Here is a 15453-nt window from a genome sequence, read left to right on the forward strand (position 1 = left end):
TTGCTACACTACCCCCTTTGTTTAAAAAATGTACTTTGTAAATGTAAGACTATTCAGTTAGAATTTATAGTTAAACAGCACAAGAACAAAAAAAATCTCAAAGCGTACAAACATACAGGTTTCTCCAGAGTGAAAGCTGAACCAAACATATGGAATTATATTTAGACAGTATCAAATAAATTATAAACCATAGTGACAAGGAAAATGGAGATTTTAATACATGCTCTCTTAAAAATGAAATAAGCATATTTCTCCAACATAAGTGTATAAAACTGGAAACATTCTTGGAGATCTGAGACTAGAGTATAACCATAGTAAATAAACAAGTTCATTCTTGTATTTGTAGTAACAATCTCTTGAGAAATCAAGGCAATAAGCACAAACAATATTACTCCTCCATATAACCTCTTTTTAAAACCCTTTCACATAGGCATTTTCTAAATTTAGATTTTCTTTAATATCCAAATAAAGATACTTTCTAAGTGTGATGCAAATTTAAAGTGATTTTCAGACCTATTCTAGAAACCCATTGTCATACAAAACTCAAGACATCCCACTTTGTAAAAATCTGTCAGTGTGCTTTCTTCCTCCACATGATTACACCCTTTTTTTTTTACATTCCCAAATTAGACTTTAAAATATCTGAGGGCAGGACCTATCTATCTTTTTTATCCTCTCTAGCACCCAATATTGTGGCGAACAAGACTCAGGATGTTCAATGATTATCCAATAAATAGATAAATGCATGAATGAGAATGAAAATAGATGCAAGTCCCAGTCAAATGAAGATGGATTAGGTAGCATATTTCCATAGTGAAAAGCAGTACAATCAAAGGCATGTAGAACACTTACATGGGAGAGTAAAGACTCCTGCTCTAGAGTCAAAAGCATTCCATTCTGGGGACCAGCAGTTGTCATAATGGCTATGTCACTGGACTCCCATGTAGTCGACCACGACTCGGGTCCCGGACCCCGTGGCTTAAACTTACGCCGGGCATGTGTGCGAGCGTGCCCAAAGATCCTGAGAGGAGAAAGGAGGAGATGGGAATTGCAGCGTGGCCATCCCCCCTGGTGCAGGGGGTGATTTCTCGCTTTCTGTCTCTCTGTCTCTCTCTGTCTTTATGGTGAGCACACGTGCCCTATAGCAAAAACCTCTCCAAAAAAAAAAAAAAAAGGCATTCCATTCTTGTCAAATAATTAGAAAAATTCAGTTTAAAAAAATTATGTAACATTCCTTTACTGCTAGACTCTCAAAGTGCATGATATGATAAAATACAGTATGACTTTTGAAGAGTCTATCAATATAAGAGTTTTGTATTTATATCATCTCTGCAAAAGAATATTCTAAGGAATCAACTTTAGGAAGCAATGCTTTAGAACAGTAAGATACTATGTTAAACCTCCTTCACCAAAGCAGCATTATAGTTTTGAAAAAAGTATTTGATATTCCATTAAATATTCACCACTATCACCACAGAAAGCAGAATGAAGGGAAAGCTATTTATGGGCATCCTTCTTTACTCTCTTGTTCATTTTTAAATGCTAATGGAATATCTATTTACTGTTGCTAACATACTCCGAAGGATTTAGTTATACTTCACTGAAGAGGTGTTTTTTGTTGTTGCTTTTTTTTTTTTCATTTTCCTCAAAATATTTGTTTCCTTTTCTTTCTAAAGTGGATGTGAAAAAGCAATATACACCTCTGGATTTGTACCTTAAAGATGTCTTCTGACAATGAATATCTATGTCTAGTTTAATCTTTGGAAGTTTTTAATAAACGTTAATAGTTATGAATGAATGGGATAAATGAAATTTCTGAGGAAACTGTCAATAGATACGATTCTGAGATTTCACACAGGTCCACTGTGATTCTGCAAAATAATTTAACCCACCTTCTGTCTGGCTAAACTACAAATAGAGTAAAAGATGTTTCTGCACAGGCAGCAAAGTACTATAGGAAATCGAGGGCAAGCTGGGAGTGTGCGACTCTCCTGTAGATGATCCAAGTGCGAACCTAGAGCCAGCTCTGCCTAGGCTGTGTGGCTTTGGGAGATCTGTCAGCACCTCAAGATATCAGGTGTCTTTCATAAACGAGAGTGAGAAACAAGCTGAATGGCTTTTATACTATTTGCCTCAAGGACTCTTGTAGTAGTGGAGTATAAAAGATCCCCAAGTTGGACTCTGACTTATACCTTTTACTAAGCAGCTCCACTTTTACATGTCTTAAATATTAAAATTCAGAGGAAAAATCAATGGCTAAAATTCAGAGCGATACTTATTTTTTTAAATAGATCATGCTAATTGAAAAAGGAAAACCATAGATTGCTATGACATGTTCTAGTTCACAAATGTAAGGAATGTATTTTCATATTCAGTAAAAACATTTTTTTCTATTCATTCATGTGCTCTTGGTTCAAGTACAATAACATCTTAATGACGTCTATTATTTTTATATAGCTTATTGTGCACTTTCATAATATCTTTCTCATTAAATAAAAAGATGAGTTCATGTGTTACTTTTCAAAATAAAATGAAAGACAACACAGAGATTGGATGAAATCAATCCCTGCCCAACTCTTTAGAGTTATCTTTCATTCTGCCTTTGGGCACTTAAATACTGTACTGCATCATCATCTTTGAGGTAGAACCAAAAAAAAAAAGCCAGACACATTCACATAAAGAGGGAAAGAAAGCTGCGAGCGATGTCTCTTTAACATGACTATCATCCTTAGGCTTTGCAGTCTTCTTTGACACAAAGTTGAGAAATGGTCTTCTTAATGCGAAGGGCCGTGAGGCGAGCTGCCCCATTGGCATACCAGCACTCACGCATTATTCTCCCCATGACTCGGAGTGCCTTGAAGAGAAAGAAAAACAGCAAAGACTTTAGATACTCACACAAAATAGAGTCCAAAACAAGCAAAACCACAAACCCGGAAATTGTTCGTAAACTTTCATTAAGAAATAATAAATTTAAAGCACTTTTTAAAAATGAAATTAGGGCCAAATCCTTAAAAAATACTATCAGTACAAAAATATTCACCTTGTAGAGACTAATTTAACTAAAAATTCAATGCATTGATTTCTGGGAATATGGTAGAATGACTATCTTTTAAAATCCTCTAGAAGAGTCATAAAAGACATGAAGAGACACAGAAGTTGAAAAGTCACTAGATCTTGATCTGGGTGGTGAGAACACACGTATACACATAAAATAAATCATCAAGCTCTGTATTAAGAAGTGCACATTGTGGGATCAGCAGGTGGCATGGTTAAGGTGCTGGACACTCTCACATGGCCAAAAACGGTTTGAATCCTGGACCTGGTGACTTGCTTTCTCAGTTTCTCTTTCTCTCTCTCTCTTTCTGTGTCTTTCTCTGGTCAAATTATAAGAATCATAATAAAAATGTGCAAAGTAGAAAACAATGAGAATGCTGAAATCAGAAATATATAGGAAATTACAGAAGGCGGTGGTTGCTCTGGCAGCATGTGATGATCCCATGGTCTAGAACTGCAGAACTGAAGCACCATACATAAAAGATAGAAAACCCAACTCAGAGTGCACAGAAAGTGTCAGATGAAGATCCCCGAATTTAAGGATAAATATGTGCCAAGGAAGAAACTTCTAAGGGAAATTGCCTAAGTTTTGTCTGTTGGTGAAGAAAGAAATCAAGTCCATGGCAGAAAGCCTGACCTCATAATGAAAATTAACAAACACATGAGAAAACAAAATACCATAAGCAAGAGTCAATTGAAACAATAAACAATACTATCAGATCCATAAAAACATTAGATGCCAGAGTTAAACGGTATAAACAAGTATATAAAATAGGAACCAGCAGATGGCGTAATGGTTACATTACTGGACTTCCACATGGCTGACTGGTTTGAGTCCTGAACCTGTCAGCTTGAAACTCACACCGGGCACTTGTGTGCATGTGCCCAAAATCTCAAGAGGAAAGTGGAGGAGAAGGGATTGCGACATGGCCATCCCTGGGGGGGGAGTGATTTCTTGCTTTCTGTCTCTCTGCCAAGTCCATGTACCCTATAGCAAAAATTTCTCTCTCCTTCCCCTCACTCTCTCTCTGCCTCTCTCTGGGCAAATTTAAATAAGTGGATGGATAAATAAAATTAAATAAATAATTCTTTTAAAAAAAAGAAAGTATTTAAAATCTATAAATATAAGAAGAAAAGAGAAAATTTAAGAGTACTTAGATAAAGAAGTAAAACTTATTGATATAAAAACATAAAATAATTAAAATGTATAACTCAATGGATGAGCTAAAGGTCAGATAAGATATATCTGGGGACCACGAGATAGCATAGTGGTTAAGATGCTAGACTCCCACATGACCAACTGCAGTTCACGTTCTGGACCCAGCAACTTGAAACTCTTGCTGGGCATACATACATAAATGCGCAAAACTCCAAGAGGAGAATAGAAGAGAAGGGATTACAGCATGACCATTTCCTTTGAAGGGAGAGGTGATTTCTTGCTTTCTGTCTCTTTGTCCTTCTGTGTCTCTCCAATGAGCACATGTACCCTATAGCAAAATCTCTTTAAAAAAAAAAAATCTAAAGACAGAGTTAAAGAACTAGAAAATAAACTTGATACAGCATTAAACTACAAATATGAAACGTATAAACTTATCAACTGCAAGCAAAATAGAATAAATGTCTAACATGCATCTAAAAACAAGAAATAGAAACTAAGGAGAGAAGAAATTATTTGAAATGAAAATGTCTCAGAATTCTTTAGCACTGAGGAAGGCCAACTCAGAATTTTTAGAAAATCCAAAAATCCCAAGCAAGATTAACCAAGAGACATTTATACCAAATACATCATAGAAAAACTGTAGAACACCAAAGACAGAGATGTTCTTAAAAGCAGTCCGAAAGATGGGGCCAGCAGGTAGTATGGACTGCCACATGGCTGACCACAGTTTGAGTCCTGGACATGGCAGCTTACTTTCTCACTTGCCCTCTCTCTCTGGAGGGTACACATACCCTAAAGCAAATTTTTAAAAATGATAACGATAAATAAAATTAAATAAATAATTCTTTTAAAAAGATGTAGTCAGAAAGAAAAGATAAATTAACTAAAAGGAAACAAAAATGTGATTCCTGACTTCTCAACAGCAATCATGGAAGCAGAAGGAAGAATATCAGTAATTAAGGAAAGTAAGTATTAACCTAAATTTGTATGCCTACATAAACATTTTTTAAAAATTGAGAACAAAAAAGCCATTTTCAGATATCTCAAAACAGAAAGAACTTACAAATATTAGTACCTCACTAAAAACTTTTTAATAATACTTTTAAAGGAAGTAAGAAATAACTTTAGAAGGAAGATCTGAAAGGCAAGAAGGACTGCTGACTGAGGAAAAAGAGAAACATGTGAATAAGTCTAAATAAACAACAATACTATAAAATTAGGCCAATATCTACAATAATATGTGGAATTAACATAAAACAAGATCGAACGAAATTACCGGGCAAAATTGCAAATATAAGCAATGTAAAAACCACTGACATATAAAATGGTTATACTGGGTTAACGCATGATTGGTTTGGTTTAATAGTGGGCAAATTTATACATGCAGTCTACCACATTAGAGGACAAAAGCAGGCCCAGCCACAGTGGCATAGGTGGGGATAGGTGCCGCTGTGCAGTGCTAGAGACCGAGTTCAGATCCTGGGTTGACATGAGCATGCTGGCACATGCACCCACACACAGCGCCCATCGCCCTGCTTGGTTAAAACGCTTGGGTTCAGCATGATGAGACCCCGTTCAGGGTGCCTGTCTCTCCCTCTCTAACAAAAGAAATTAAATGAATTAATTAAACTAAACCAAAAATGTCATACTATCACCTCACAGCTAGGGAGTAAGTTTTTATTAAAACCAAAGTTTTATTTTATCTAGTTTCTAACAGAAAAGAAAGAAATGTAACAGGTACCACATTCAAAATGAAAAATAAAAGGCTTAAGGAGCAAAATAAAGATACTCATCATCATTTTCAAGCACCATTACACCAGAAGTCCTAAACACCGCAATGTGAAACAAAAGGCACAGGATTGGTTCCAGAACTTTACTAAATGTGTATTCTGAATGTATACCTCAATAGTTATACCCTAGAGAAACCTTCATGTATTTATATAACAACAGTGGTTTTAAAAACTAATTAAAAATTACAGATATGATAATCAAGAATGGAATGGAAGAAATTGGCTCTATCCATATGACGTAATACTATTAATACTACTAAAGGGAATAAAATCCTTCGAAAGACTTATAAAAAAATACATATATACATATGAAACTAATTGCCTAGACTAAGAAAAAAGGACTATCTTGTCTCTGGAAATTCTCCCTGATACTCACCTCAAAAATATAACAGAAAAAAATACACATACACAAATAAGCCTTACTTCACAGCTTTGCCATTGATTTGGGACACTTGGTCGGAACTTCTGGTCACAAACCACCTTCTTCATTTCCTCTATTGATGGGTCTGAAGGCACCATGTCATAATATGGTAACTGGTACTCCTCAACAATTCCTATAGGAAATGCGCATAATAAATAGCTCTGTGTAAATAATAAACAAAGACTTCTATTGCAAAATCATATCATTTAACTCTTCAAGGCACAAGTGACACCCTGGGACACTGAAAAGTAAGGTTTATTAAAATAATGTATTGATACAAAACCAAAGACAAGTTTCAAGTACTATCATGAACAGGTGTCGTATATTTATGTAATGCTATATTATGAAAAATTTCCATAACTACATAAATTTTATATAAAATTCTCATGTAATTATATATAAATTTATGTAAATATATAGTATATAGTATATACAATATGTATAATCTCTACAATTACATAAATTTATATATTTCTCTTATACAATTATGTAAATAAAAATTTACATAAATGCCCTTGTGTAATCAAAAGTAATATCTAATTTCTCCTAATTATGAAATTTATAGTACATCCTCCTTACTCTGTGAATGAAGTACAGTCTTCCATCAAATAATTCTTTCAAAACAAAACAATTTTATCTCTGAAAACGTTTAGGCTTTTAAAAGCTGATTTTCTTAGAGTTCGCTGTTAGAATAACTACACCTGAGAATGTTCTTAGAAGCAGTAAAAAATACTTAAAGAATACATTTCAATGTGAGATAATGTTTAGAGTCTCAAATTCAAAGGCAAAGAAGACCTTAATTATCAGACTGTTATTTGAATTCCAAGCAATTCCTTATAGAATCCTTTTAATTAACTATGGCATTTTTAATTTAAAATATTTAAGATGTGTCATAATAGTAGAAAACTAACTATAAACCATGTTAGCATGATTTTTTTTTAAGAAAGGTTTTTTTTTTTTAAGAGAGATTTTTACTATAGGGTACATGCACTCTCCAGAGAGACAGAGAGAGGCAGAGAGACAGAAAGCAAGAAATCGCCACCCACGGGGGATGGCCATGCCACAATTCCTACTCTTCCATTCTCCTCTCAGGATCTTGGGCATGCATGCACATGTGCCCGGCCAGGTTTAAGCCACCAGGTCCAGGAATTGAACCCCAGTCGACTACGTGGGAGTTCAGTGATATAACCATTATGCCATCTGCTGGTCCCATTAACATGATTTTTATAGTTGAAGAAAATTAGAGGACAAAAACCTCAAAGCAAATCTAGACATATACCACTATCAAATGTTTACCAAAAATGAGTATGTTCAAAGTCTGCTATTTACCAAGCATTACCCCAAGCCCTTTGTGCATTTTAACTGATGATTCCTCAAAACTACTGACTAAAGACACCATATTGTTCCCATTTTACAACTGAGGCAACAGAGGCACAGAGTGCTATGAATCTGCTCAAGAAACGCGGAAAGTCAGTGGCAGACCTAAAATTCAAACCCAGCTCGGGAATGCCAGTGTCTGCAGTATCACTGTAACTGTATTGCTGCTATGAATACTTTCACATTCCCAGATGTCTCACTATCTCATCTGTGAATAAAAGGGAAAATTTACGCTTTCATATTCAAATTTTATTTAACTTTATAAATTTTTCATAAAATCTGCAGGTTTTTTAAAAATGAGATTTGTTACAATGCAAATTAACATCAGTACAAAATGCAAAATAGGACACTGGTTCAAAAATAACGACTCTTGTGCCAGGCAGTGGTACAGGGGAAACACAACTGGACCGACGAGGGCAAGGTCCTGGGTTCAGGAGCTGAGACCTTCCAAGGGCACATGTGCATCCTGTGACCGGGACCAGGTGGAACTAGGGGTGGATCACAGTGAGAGGACTCTTGGGTCTCCCTCTCTCACTCTCTGAAAGAGATTTTAAATATGTATTTTAAAAAGTAAAAATTAAAAAATAAAAATGGCAGCTTTTACAGAAGTTTACTATGAGCACACTCTGTACTAAAGGCTTCACATTAATTAATTAATTAAATCCTAAGAGCCTGATAGGTCAGTTTTATTATTATCTTTTTTTTTTTTTAAGGTTTTGGCCATAGGGCAGGTGCGCTTGCCAGAGAGAGAGAGAGAGAGAGAAAAAGACAGAGCAAGGGAAAGTGAGAAATTACCCCCAGGGGGGATGGCCACCCACAAACTTTCTCCTTCCTTTTCCTCTCAGGATTTTTGGCACACACACAAATGCCCAGTAGATTTTCAGGCTACTAGGTCCGGAACTTGAACCACAGTCAGCTATGTGGGAGTCCAGCACCTTAACTACCATGTCACCTGCTGGCAACTATTACTCTTCATTTGACAGATGAGGGAAGCAAGACTACATCACTTGCCTAAAATCTGACATTCAAGGAATTGTTAAACCAAGGCTTAGTCCTCAATCTGTCTCCCTTGAAATGAAACTGTAAACCATTTCTACCAGAATACAAATTTTTCTCCACTGACACAACTTCATCAGACTACATTTGTAGATTATCATCCTCCCAAATTCCTCCTCTCACTATTAAATTTTAAACTGCTGGGAGAAGTGGAGGCAAGAAGTCTGATATCATCTCTCTCCTCTACTTTACTCCTCCCCCCCAAAAATTAATCATATCACAGGAAAGAAAAGAAGAAAATCCTAAGAAACAGAAGACTTCAAGTGCTATGGTCTTAGTGTCATGTAACTTCCGTGGGATATAAAGCAGGGGCACCAGTTCACTGCATACACACTGAAATAACGTAATTGAAAGTGCTTCACAAAGTACCACTGTGGAAATCAGAATTATCAGAGCTGTTATTATCCTAGTCTAAGCAGTAATCACAACACAAGATCTTCATTTCATGCTGTTGGAAGATATCATCAAAAGGTAGGCTCTTAGGGCCAGCAGGTGGTATGGTGTTTTAGGGTTCCGGATTCTCACATGGCCATCCATGGTTCAAGTCCTGAACCTGATGGCTTGCTTTCTCACTTTCTCTCTCTCTCTCTCTCTCCCTCTCTCGCCCTACTAAAAAAAAATCTCTCTCTCTCTCTCTCTCTCTCTCTCTCTCTCTCTCTCTCACTCTGCCCCACTCTGGTCAAACGGAAAGAAAGAAGGGAAGAAAAAGAGAGAAAGGAAGGAAGGAAGGAAGAAGGGAGGGAGGGAGGGAGGGAGGGAAGGAGGGAAGAAGGGAAGGAAAGAGGAAGGAAGGAAGAAAGAAAAATTCTTTTTTAAAAAAGGTAGGCTCTTAAATATTTAGAAATGATACAATAGAATGTGCTTAGAGAGAAGGAGGAGGAGAAGATGAAGAAGAAAAATGAGAAGAAAAAGATCACATCTAGTATTCAGAGTATCAAGGAAAGGCAAACATAATATTTCCAAAAGCTTACCTCCAACTGAACACCTGCGGGCTATTTCCCAGTAAACCAGACCAACAGAGTAGATGTCAGCGCGTTTGAAGGACTCAAAGATATTCACATTCATTGTATCATCAAGCATTTCAGGAGCCATGTACCTTCAAAAACAAGCATTTCACACTATTCAATCGAATACAATCTTAATAAATTCTGACACAAATATATATTAAGATAGCTTACATTTATTTTAAAAGTAAATCAAAGTACTATAATAGAGCAAAAGTAAATCAATTGAATCAATCATTACTAAAAACTTTTTTTTTTTTAACATAGACATAGAGGTCATTCCACTTGGTGTTAAAGGAGCTCAGCACTTAGTAGATGCAAGTTGAGCAGAAATTCTACGAGCAAAGCACTTAATAGGTGAGATGGACTGTGTTTCTACCGGTAGTTTGTCACAAAAGCTCCTTGAGAACAGAATGTGTTTTGTTCATCATGGTGGCCCAAGCATTACTCAAAGCACTAGGCAGCACCTTTAGACAACTTCTCTGAATGAACAATTTCATTAAACACTGGCTCTAAGAAAATGGCAGCTCAGTTAGAACAGGGCCAAATGGAAGAAACCTATAGTTCGTGTCACCTGAGTGAGCCTAGCTATCCGACACAGATTTGGGAGGTTTCCCAGAATATTAAAGGAAAGAAACAATACACTTCCATGCTCTTTTAAAAGTGTTAGCTCCTCTGAAGGAATCCAGCATCCAAGACTAGCCTGAAGATCCCTGATGCAGAATGGTCATGTGAAGGCTCTCTCTCTCTTTTTTCAGAGAGAGATTCTTCCTATCGGGTGTGTTCGCTCACCAGAGAGACAAAAAGAGAGAAATCACTCCCCAGGGAGGATGGCCACACCTCAATTCCTTGTCCTCCACTCTCCTCTCAGGATTTTGGATATGCATACAACACGCATCTGGCGTGAGCCTCAAGCCACGGTCTGGACCGTGAACTGCAGTTGACTACGTGAGAGTCCAGCAACATAACTGTCATTTCATATGCTGGTCCCATATGCTCTCTTTTTATAGGGAAAAGAAGAGAGGTTCTTTAGGGCTTCTCAATCTAAATACACTGCCACAAGTGTTCTGAGGCTTCAATAAAGGCTCCCCGGAAACCAAGCAAGGGACTCACAGGCATTGTCCTGTAATGTCAAACATAGGCTGAATGTCAACTAGACAGCTTAGAAATTCTCTATTTTCAACAGCCTTGAACAACTCCAGGAAAATACTTGGATTTTTCTGATTTCAAGGTCAAGGACCTGGAATTTTGCTGAAGTATCATAGAGCCTGATACTCAAATAAAAGGAAGTGAAAGTATATATGAAATGAAAGTGAAATATAGCCTCAGGCTGACCATAAAAAGAAAAACACCAGAAATGCCATCTCTGATGGGTCTGTCCCGTTACTTGTGTGGTATGTTCTGTTTACGTCATCCTTGGCCTTAACTTTGAGATTGTCTGTTCCCTGAATATGAAAACTGTGTCCACACTCATAACATCTTAATATATATCAATCTGGAAGACTAAAGTATACCTACCACTATGGGAAATATACAAGTTGTTGCATAATGTCTTTAAATATTAAGAGAATATAATAGCATATAAATGTAATTACTTTGTAGAGTCCCTGTCTATTTCAACATATTGATTCTGTGTCTGTTACATATAACCTAAACATGTAGTTTCAGTTTATTTACAAGATATAAAGGCTTTGAAAGAGCTATACAATATTTACATTTTTTTTTTTTTTGGAGAGGTTTTTGCTGTAGGGCGCGTGTGCTTGCCAGAAAGAGAGAGACAGAGACAGAAAGCGAGAAATCACCCCCCCAGGGGGGGATGGCCATGCCACAATCCCTTCTCCTTCATTCTACTCTCAGGATCTTGGGCACACACACACATGCGCCTGGCGTGAGTTTAAGCCACCGGGTCCGGGACTCAAACTGCAGTCAAATACATGGGAGTTCAGCGACATAACCATTACGTTAACTGCTGGTCCCAACATTTTGTTTTTATCAGTAAGAAAACATATTCTTAGAGCATGGCACACTAAAAATAAGATATCATTATCTCTTCTCCCATTCCTCTCCCCTATATTCTACACCAAATGTTCACTACTGATATGGCCCAAAATGCCTGCTTTATAATTCCTATGCCCACGGACATCTCAGTGACCCAGAGAAGGCTTCCTGCTTTCTTGGGTCCAGTGATTTCCCATTTGGACCTGAGCCCCCTATGCACACATTCTAGCTATTGATGCTTTTTGGGAAATAGTATGTCTTACAATGCTACCAAAGCATGTCATCTTACCTCTTGGTTCCCACTTTAGGATTCTGTGGTATATCAATAGTGTTGAGTATTGAATCATGCTTCACAGCCAACCCCAAGTCTGCAATGGCACAAGTTTCACATTTTTTCACTAATATGTTCTTTGATTTTATATCTCGATGCGCAATAGCAGGTTTACCTACAAAGCATAAGAAAAGCTTGTTCATTTTCTTGAAACTGAAGACTGAGTCTAAGACTGAGTCTCTCTTAGCTCAAGTACTCAAGTACTACCTCTTCAGAGAGATACTTTTCTGACCACCCATTCTTCTCTCCAATTAATTCTCCATCAAAGTCCCCTAATTTTGCCTTTTTTTCATAGCTCTTATCACTGTCTAAGTTATTCATTCTTGCTCATGTTCAATATTTTTCTTGCCAAATGAAACTACAATGTGAATGAAGGCAGTGACTTTATCTCGTTCATCACCATGCCGCTGAGGCTTTACCAATACTGCATTTGCATTAAGCATCTGGCAAATGCTCTATTACAAAACAAGTTTCAAATTTCTTCTATCCTAGATCAGTAATTCTAAAATGTGGCCCAAAGATCCTTTTGGGCCTTTGAGACTCTTTACAGACTCTGTATGATGTTACCTTATCATCACAAGCATAAACGAAACCAACATATTGGAAAAGACTGAATGAAAAATAAGTATGAAAATCTAGACATTAAGTTAGACACTAATCAGATTTGGAAAAATGTAAAACAAAACCAATATTTTCACAAAATCAATTTTTGTATTAGAAAAATGATGTATCATTTTAAAGCTATATTATTTATGTTAACATTTAATTAATAAATTATTGTTATTTAAGTAAATGAATTTAAAAACTTTTCATTTCTAATATGGTAACAGTAATAAATATAAACCATATACACAAAAACTTTGGGGGCCCTCAATAATTTTTACAAGTGTGAAGGAATCATGAGTTCAAACTGGAGAACCACTGACTTGTCCAAACTAATGATTTTCTAGAGCCAACTTTCTATTGACTCAATAAGAAGAAAAAGCAACCGGTATTATTAGGCCTTCAAGTATATCATATGCAGTTCTTTTTTTCAAGACCACATTATGCTTTCCAATACTTTTTTAATGATCCAAGTTAAACATTCAAACTACGTGCATTCTCTAACTATAAAGCATTTGTCAATCAAAGGAAGATCTCTCAGGTAATATATGCCAAACAGCAAAGTTGAAATAGTAATACAATTTTTAAGTAATATTAAGAATAATATACAAATTGGTGAATATATAGATTGGAATTGGCTCTAACATGATAGAAACCTTCAACTTTTAAAAGTATCTTTAATGTTTCTTTGATAATCACTTGAATAAGGTAAAGTACAACTAAACACTAAAATACAACTTTGTATTTCTATCTTCACATTCAAAATATTTCAAAATATTTGAAAGGAAACACATACCCTGGGTACCAACAATCTCCATATGAAGGTGGGCTAGGCCACTAGCTATAGAAAATGCCAGCTTGATCATTCCGGTCACTGTCACTATGTTTCTATTCAAATAGTCATACAAGGAGCCTTGTTCATGATATTCAGATACAAGCCAAAGTTGAGTCCAAGTCCCATTATCTAACAGGAAAACATAATTATGTTGTTGTTAATCCATGTTGAGAAAGAAACCAAAAGCTTTGAACAAATGTCGGTGCTTAAAGTTAATCTATATTGTAAATGAAGCAAAGTCAAATTCTTCAGCAGTGATCTTTACAGTCCAAGTTAGTAAAGTAAAATTTCTCAATAAGTTCCCAACAATGTTGCTATATAGAACATTGAACATATAGAACTATGTACCCACCATAGAAATAAAAAGTTGTGAGATGGTGACTCTAAGAACCAAACAGCTCCTTTCTTCCCCCTATACCAATCCTGCTGGCTATCGCAATCACGTAATAGAAGAAAACTACCAAGAGATGCATTTAGGCAGTGTTGTGTTATAAATTACCCTGAGATATAAGGAAGATTGTACCAATAAAGATTAGAAGTACAGCAAGTTCACACAACATACTATTACCATCATAAAAGCTCTAACATTGTAGGGATTTGCATGTTGTTTACCTTTCAAAATATGAAGTCGATGATTTTTCCTGAAAGCTTACATTGAGAGCCAAACACAATCACTAGACATTTTCAAATAATTTACCTCATTTAACCAAAATCAATCCAGATTAGAAAAGACTTTTAGCATAAAATAAATTAGGCTAAAATTTCTCTAGGCATTAGAATCCCTAGTGTTAGCTTTTAGAATAAAGTGTCTACAATAACCCTGGGTGGTTCTGACCAGTGCTGACACCCAGGGAACAGAATCTATAATGAACATTTGCTAAGAACACCTCCTGCCAGGTGCTTTATGTACAAGAATTCCTCGTTATCCAAATATTTAATTTCCAAATCCGGTTAGTAATAAAATTTCCTAGGAATGTAAAAGTCAACATGACATTATAAAGTTCACTAATGAACAGACCACACGTGAAACCCTTATTCACACCTCTCTCCCTGACTGACACCAACGGTTATCTTTACCTTCTCACGTCAATGTTTCTGTCAGACAGTTGACTAAAAAGTGAAACTGAAAATTTTGTAAAAGATAAAGAAATCCACGTGAATGAAAGTAACAGTATACACCATTTAGAATCAGATGCAAAGTCAGCCATAGACAAGTAAGGGTATGACAGAGGCAGGCCAATTCAACTTTAGAGAAAAACAAGAATGCTCTCTCTTGTGCACATTTTTTTTACTAATCCAATAAACATCATGATTAAACTAGCTTTTTAAAATGATAATATGACGATGACTGCCTTGATAGTACTGTTAATTAATCTAACCAATAAGAATCTCAGTTCCAGATTAGGAGAGAAAATAAAAAGTTCTGAAAAGCTGAGTGAGAACTGTTGAGAAATGGATCATTTTTCAATAGTCTGGATGTAGTTTCAAAGTATACATAGTTAAGAATTTGAAAAGAGGGAACCAGCAGTTAGCGTAATGGCTATGTCGCTGGACTCCCATGTAGTTGACCGTGGTTAGCGTCCCGGACCCGGTGGCTTAAAACTCATGCCAGGCACGTGTGCGTGTGTGCCCAAGATCTCGAGAGGAGAATGGAGGAGAAGGGATTGCGGCGTGACCATCCCCCCTGGGGGGGGGGTGATTTCTCGCTTTCTGTCTCTCTCTGTCTCTCTCTGTCTATCTGGCGAGTACATGCGCCCTATAGCGAAAACCTCTCCAAAAAAAAAAAAAAAAAAAAACTTTGAAAAAAAACATTTAAAAAAAAAAA

The 15453-nt window shown here is 36.3% G+C and overlaps 1 protein-coding gene across 4 annotated transcripts in view; it reads right to left on the reverse strand.

Annotated features, from left to right (window-relative positions):
- Window positions 1-1276: 1276 nt before the first annotated feature.
- Window positions 1277-15453, reverse strand: part of ACVR1C (activin A receptor type 1C) — a 116543-nt gene continuing 102366 nt past the window's right edge. For 2 of the 4 annotated variants that reach the window (XM_014585403.2, XM_014585402.2), the window contains 5 exons: window positions 13590-13757; window positions 12149-12305; window positions 9829-9953; window positions 6412-6557; window positions 1277-2854 (listed from right to left, as the gene is read on the reverse strand). In XM_014585403.2, coding sequence (XP_014440889.1) covers window positions 2729-2854; window positions 6412-6557; window positions 9829-9953; window positions 12149-12305; window positions 13590-13757 — 722 coding nt within the window. In that variant the 3' untranslated portion in view covers window positions 1277-2728. The remainder of the gene's footprint in view (window positions 2855-6411; window positions 6558-9828; window positions 9954-12148; window positions 12306-13589; window positions 13758-15453) is intronic. The other 2 variants (XM_027769490.1, XM_006171587.3) reach the window with 2 other exon arrangements.

The sequence above is a fragment of the Tupaia chinensis genome, unplaced genomic scaffold (genome assembly GCF_000334495.1).
Source record: "Tupaia chinensis unplaced genomic scaffold, TupChi_1.0 Scaffold149921_1, whole genome shotgun sequence".
NCBI classification, from domain to species: domain Eukaryota; kingdom Metazoa; phylum Chordata; class Mammalia; order Scandentia; family Tupaiidae; genus Tupaia; species Tupaia belangeri.